Raw genomic sequence first — 7,107 nt, forward strand, 5'->3', positions numbered from 1 at the left:
ACTTGTATTTCACTTTTAGCACTTCTGGCTTATTAGTGCACTTTAGTAGCTTTTGGTTTTTATTTATTCGTATAACTCTTATCTTTATCGCTTCCGCACTGTGCACATGGCTACGTCACCCTCACGTGAAGGCCAGCATGCCTCAATCCTGGTCGGGGTGTGTCAGTTTGGGTACAAGTTTTCAATAGATTATAATTTCCCAATATTCTTTTGGCTTATTTTAGTCCCACTCATATTGAAACTCAACTTCGATCTCATTTTGCCCCTGAAACTCAAAAATCACGTCTTTACTCCTTGTAACCCAAATTTGATCTCATTTTGCCCCTAAAACTCAATAGTTGCCACTTTGCTCCCTGAAATTCGATTTTGATCTCACTTTGTCTCCTGAAATGCCAAAATCGTCACTTTACTCCCTGAAACTCAATATTCACTCAATTTTGACTTGTTTCTATGTATTCCGTTAAATAATTGTTAAATTTACTTATGTGGCATAATTAAGGCCACTTATGGCTGGCAAGGCACAAATACAAAGCTCATGTATCTAATCAAATGGTGACAAATGTATTGAAACAAAATAATAATAATAATTATTATTATTATTATTATTATCAAACATTGAATAACACATTAAAAAAAAGTGAGAAAAATAGTAAAAACAATTCATGGGTTTCATCTCTCCAAGCCCCCCCCCCTCCTCCTCTCTCTTTCTCTAATCGTTGCCCCTACATTCATCCCTTCTCCCTCTATCTTTAGCCACCTTATAATTACCTCCCATTGATTTCCTTATTTCTTATGCTCTTAATGAAGGTGGCTAGTGAAGAGAACAAATGACTCTTTTTGTTCTTTTTTACTATACATTTATTTTAGGATAAATTTGAAATATTACCAATTATAAATATTGAATCGATGAACTTAGTTTAAAAAATAGAAACAAGGGAGTATAAAGCGAATTTTTAGTTTCAAGTACTAAATTAGCGAGTTTTTGAATTTCAGAGAGCAAAATGAGATTAAAATCGAGTTCCATAGAGTATAGTTAGAAAGGCTGTATTTTTTTTTTTTTTTTGTGAAATGTAACTATTTGTTTACGTCAAGCTATAATTAATTAAAGAATTTATCAAATATAATTGAATGTCTTAATAGTTTTGAATTATCTTATTTTATTCAAAAAATGATGTATGAATTATAAAATAAAATATAAATATTTAGATTGATGAATTGAAAATATTTAGATAGTGGCCCACACCAGACATCCCTCAAACAGAGAATTATTTGAGGATCCTTCAAATAAAAAGTTATTTGTGACGGAAGTTTATTCTTGTCAGAGTTGTAAGCTCAAATTTATAGTATTTTATAAAGATGATGGTAGTTGAACCAGAAGCTCAAATTTCATGTCAAAAAGAAGAAACGAAAGCACATAAGTGTTTAGTGTATAGCCATTAGGCAGCCACAAGCTAAAGAGTGGTAGCTGAACCAAACCAACAACTACAAATCCAACTTCATAATGATAGTGGACTTGTGGTCCATCCACCAGCACCAAATCAGAACCCTAGAGTCCTGACTTAATAACAATTCTATGGTCCTTCCTTCGCCTATACACGATGTTCTCGACATTTTAACCGTTAAATCTTAATTTTTAACTATTAAAAATTCAAGAATATCCATAAAAAATCTTAAACACCATAAAATATCTCACGACTTTCACTTTTTCTTGTTTCCATAAACTGATGGTGTTAACTTTTGTAAAATACCCCAAATTTCTCTTACCTGCAAAGTCAACACCGCTGGTTTACTGTGATCTCACACTCCAATTGTCCCACAAGTTACTAATCTAAAATACCATAACAAGTATTTTCTTAAATAATACCATCACCGTTTGTATACACCATGACTCAATAAACAAATAGATATACGCTCATGCATAACGTACATGTATATACAAATATTTAGAGCATACGATAAAATGACATACATCGACGATCAATTAAAATATTAAATAAATAAATAAATAAATAAAACGAAATAAGTCTTTCCAAAACAAACAGAGATTCACATAGCAGCTGATAAAACATCAAAGTAGCAGCTGAACGACGTCGTAGCCAAAACCAAATGTGATCACAGACTTTATACAAGAGATTAATATCAATAACCCTAGTCAATAAGATATGTTCCACTAATACGAGCTAGCTGCCAATGCCAAACTATTCTCTACATGCATGCCAATATCTGATCGAACTCAGTGTCGCTTACTGTTTCCAATATCCATTGTCCCTGCTGTTGTTCCTAAACGCGCAGCATCCAACCGAATACACCACGATGAGGAAGATAAGGAATACAATGTTGACAATGGCCGTCTTCTTCCAATTACTTTTTACGTTGTCCAGCAGTCCAGCCTTGCACGACTGACAGTTGAAGCACAGAACCTTTTCATCATTCTGCCATGCACTGCAGTCAGGGTTGGAGGAAACGGTGGTAGCGTTATTGGTCCAGGATATGGGGGTCACGTAGGAAAATCCACAACCATCCGATGGCTTACAGCAACCAGCCTGCAAATAAGTAAACACATTAGAAGAACCGTTACATTTGACAAGGTGAAAAACGAAATAACTACACACAATGCACAGGGCAGTTCAGTTTGTAGTTTTATTAAATGTATACAAAGCCAAACAACTAAAAAAACATATAACTCAAAGACGTCAAGAACCATGGATAGCAATTGCTCCTAAGGCATTGTTATTAGTCCTACCCAGTTGTAATCGAGGGAAATTTACTATAGTGAAGAGGTAATTTCAAATGGTACTGTGTAAAGCACAATTAACGGGTATAAATACACATGTGGATGTGGACGACGATATGTGGTGGATGTGGATGCAAGGTGGTAGGTAGGGCGTCCACAACAGCTTGTTTCTAAAAGGGATTCTTATTTTCTTTCATGACACCAACCATATGCACTTTCAAAAAAGCAGGATATACTACTAGGAAGGAAGCACGACCACCAACTCCCTAATGAATAAAAGATGCAAACCCGTGAGATGATATCATTATTCCCCTAGCATAACAATTTATGGACAATATTTTGCAGCTTATAAGAATCTAATCCAGTCGTCAAGAATCAAAGTGCCACCGGATAACGACTAACGTAAAGTATAACAAGAGTCTAACAAAAAGCGTAATAACGGAGGCACCCCCAACATTGGAATGTACACCGAACAAGAACAGAGACAGCTCTCCAACCACAAAATGACCAGTAATGTAGTCTGTAAGATGGGATTTGATTTCTCTCTAAGCAACTTTGAAGTCTAAAATCTGATTTAACATTGAATCAAATACGTAGGATTGACTTCATTTTGAAAAAGGGGAAGTTGGAAAAGTTGCAGATTGAAAGGTTGAAGGCTTGTGAATACAATACGGCTTTTTAACTTTTCAAAACTCATTTTATACCAGACAATGAATGAAATTGATATTCTAACACAATTAAATATCTCTAAATTACTTGTTCAATCCAAAAGAAAATTTAAAAATCAATAAAACACCACACAGGAATCCAAAATTCGAAAAAGTCAGGCCTCCTACACCGACATGCAATATTCAGTTCTTAACACATTGTTCAGATCTGAAAGGAGCACAAAGGGGAGAAAAATTATTAAAAGCCAGATAAAATCAGAGAAATTAGAACATTATCAACATTCAGAAACCACAACTCAGACCCAGAAACAAACATATCCAAGACTGGAAACAAAATCTAGATTAAAATCAAAACAAATTTCACCTAAGACAGGTTCAGAGACTAACATTTCAACCCAGTTGAAGAAAAAAAAAATCAGATCTGGAGCAAGGATTAAGCAGAATTCAAAAAGATCCCAAAACAAAAAAAGAAGAAAATATGATACCTGAAGCGCTGACAGGTTCTCAGAATAGAAGGTCTGGATGGTATCATTGGCATACTTGTCCCTGAAATTAGAGCAGACCTTGCTGTCAATGAGACAGCTCTTGATCTTGTTCCAGTTCTTGGTGCTGTTAACCCTCTTCTGCAGCCACTGCGAGTAGTCCCCGAGCTTGTACTCCTTGTACCCTCTATTGGAAAGCACTTTTCCGGCGCCTTTGTTGGTGACGGCGAAGGCGAAGATGGTGACGGCGAAGAGGACTACGATGAGGAGGAACATGACCAGTAGGTAGACCCACAGCAGCCACGAGACCCGGCAGCAGGCGCCGATTAGGCCGGCCAGCGACACCAGCATCAGGAATACGCCGAGGATGATGACGGGCTTGTCTAGGAACTTCTCACACTCGGTGCTGCCTTGCTTGCTCAGCCATACTCCGGCCCACACGATCGGAATCGACAGCAGGAACGTTATGAAGTTGAGGAGACCCACCAGGTTGTTGCTGACCCTCATTGTCGCCGGCGATTTCAAAAACCCAGTTCGCAAAAAACAAGTTTTTTTAGAAAGAGAAAGAAGAGAGAGAGAGAGAGAGAGGTGCAGAAGTCGATTGAGGAATTGTGAGGATTGACGAGGAGGAGAACGCGGTGTTTATATGGTGGGTTTTACGGAAGCGTATCGGAGATTAAACCGTGTGGGGGTAGCGGAGATTAAAAATAAACCGTGTCAAGTGTCATTTGAGGATGATTTTTTCCTTCTCTGATTCGGAGTAGTTTCCAATATCGGCAAGGTAATAAATTTCACTCGGATTGACACCGCCACAAGCTAACATCCACGAAAGTCACCAGCTGTTACAACTTACGAGTGAGAATCTTCGGCGGTTCTTATTTGTGAGAATCGGAGATTTTCAAATCATAACGGCTCATCTTATATTATGCACTTAGAAATTATTGTAAATTTTTTTATTTAAAATTGAATATAAACAGTACATTACAAAAAACTAATCCTATGATTTACGATGAACAGATGTGATTGGAGGATCTTCGAAATCCTCACAAAAATGAGCCTCTCTCACAACTTAGAACTTAGATATTTGACCAAAAAGAAGATAAGACACCACCCTCTATTCATACCTTTAATTTTGGATTTATTTGACAAACGATATTATTTACACTAAGAGCAAATTCATCCTAATGGGATAGGTTGTGACAAAGTGTAAAAAATAGGTTGGCTTCACTCAAATCCCCTCCAGCCAATCCAAATAGGCCAGCCCATAGCTCAAGCCAGTATGTTGGCCGGCCCAAAATGTACTGAGCAATGTACCGGCCTATGTGATATCATGCTGGCGTCAACGAGACCCAAAATTTTTATTTGCTTTAGGCATGTGGGAAACAAGCACGAGTGGGTGCGCCTTCTTGATAGAAAAAAGACGGCGGGGCCCGCCATCTCAGACTCAATAAAAGGGAGCGGGGAGAAGCCACGTGGTGCTTATTCGGCCGTTGGATTTCCAATGGCTAGTTTTCTGAACCGTTGGATTTCCAATGGTCAAACAAGTTTAAAATTTAAACCCAACGACTAGTGATGTGGCGCGTTCTAGGCCGTTCGATTCCTAGATCAACGTTCCACGATTTTCAACCAAAAAAAAAACAAACAGTCAGAATTATTACCTTTGGCCACGTGTCGAAATCTGGGCTGTTGGATTTCAATCTTTTTCAAATCCAATGGTTCAAATTAATTAACTTAATAAAAAAAAATTAAAAAAAAACTATTAAAAATTGTTTAAAAATACAGAAGAAAAATAAATTTTTTTCTATAAATACCTAACCATCATCTTCCACCTTACACCACATTTCAATTGTCATGCCTCGATCCCAACATATGGCCAAGATCGACACGTGACGTCACAAAGTATTTGTATATCTAACATACTGCACCTACGAGATATGGACAAAGCACAACCCGAGAACCAAAAGCATAATAATTTTTCATATGCTTTATGGCTGCATCTAACCTTCTCATTAGACTGCCTACGTACCCTAAGAAGGGATCAAGCCATTCGTAGTTCGTCCAAACACTACCCTCAACTTTTATCATAGGACGTTTAAGTGGAAAATCATAGCACTTATCAATCAATTATTAGAACTCGATATGCATGAAATTACTAGTTTCAAGATTGCATAACAATCCCACATGACCGTTAATATTTTCACTTCACCCATCGCATAAATCATCATGTATCCCCACGTAAAATCTCAATACATAGCATGTAACATATTAAAGAATCAACAAGCACAATATTATTTTCTAGCCACATTGATCAACTAAAATAATCATACTTGTTGATGCACAAAACCGGAGGTCTTGGAACAACGTAAATCCGACCGTGAATCTGCAACAAATGTAAATAACACAAGATGTATCGTGGTTCACCCCAAGGTTTGGGCTACGTTCACATTGATTATTGTATTTCTCTGAGAGGTGAGGGGAGTGAGGGAGAGATCTTCTGAGGGTGAGAGAGCTCTTCCCATGGCCTAAGAAAATGGCCTCCTCTAATTGTGAGGGTGAGGGGTCCTTTTATAGAATAAGGGCTCCTCACTTATTACATATTTACCCCTCCATTTATTACATAATTACATTTGAGTCCCCCGAGTATTTATACGAGGTCTAAATACGGAGGCCCTAAGTATGGTATAAACAATACTAATAACAATTGTTTGTACCATACTTGACCAATCTCGAAACTACTGAGCACCGGTCAACGTTATACCATTAATGACCCAGAAGAGTTTCCCTTCAACCAGGAGGCCAATCACAGAGCGACACGTGTCGACATCAGAAGCCAATCATAGCGCGACACATGTCAACATCAGAAGCCAATCATAACACGACACGTGTCAATGTTAGAATGAAACTACAAACTCTCTTCTATAAATAGAGATCATTCTCTCACAATATTTCCTAATGTCATTGGTACTAAATCATTCACTAGTACTCACTAAAGGAGAGCTTGAACCTATGTACTTGTGTAAGCCCTTCACAATTAATGAGAACTCTTCCACTCCGTGGACGTAGCCAATCTGGGTGAACCACGTACATCTTGTGTTTGCTTCCCTGTCCCTATCCATTTACATACTTATCCACACTAGTGACCAGAGCAATCTAGCGAAGGTCACAAACTTAACATTTTCTGTTGTACTAAAGTCTCCACTGATTTTGTGCATCAACATTTGGC

The 7,107-nt window shown here is 37.7% G+C and overlaps 1 protein-coding gene across 1 annotated transcript; it reads right to left on the reverse strand.

Moving 5' to 3' along the window:
- Positions 1-2,026: 2,026 nt before the first annotated feature.
- LOC103425823 (tetraspanin-8-like) lies at positions 2,027-4,966 on the reverse strand. Its single transcript, XM_008363925.4, has 2 exons — positions 3,888-4,966; positions 2,027-2,543 (listed from the first exon to the last, which is right to left on the reverse strand). Exons 1-2 carry the CDS (start codon positions 4,389-4,391, stop codon positions 2,244-2,246), a joined length of 804 nt encoding a protein of 267 aa, XP_008362147.1. The 5' UTR covers positions 4,392-4,966; the 3' UTR covers positions 2,027-2,243.
- Positions 4,967-7,107: the final 2,141 nt, after the last annotated feature.

Source organism: Malus domestica, chromosome 13 (genome assembly GCF_042453785.1).
Source record: "Malus domestica chromosome 13, GDT2T_hap1".
NCBI classification, from domain to species: Eukaryota; Viridiplantae; Streptophyta; class Magnoliopsida; order Rosales; family Rosaceae; genus Malus; species Malus domestica.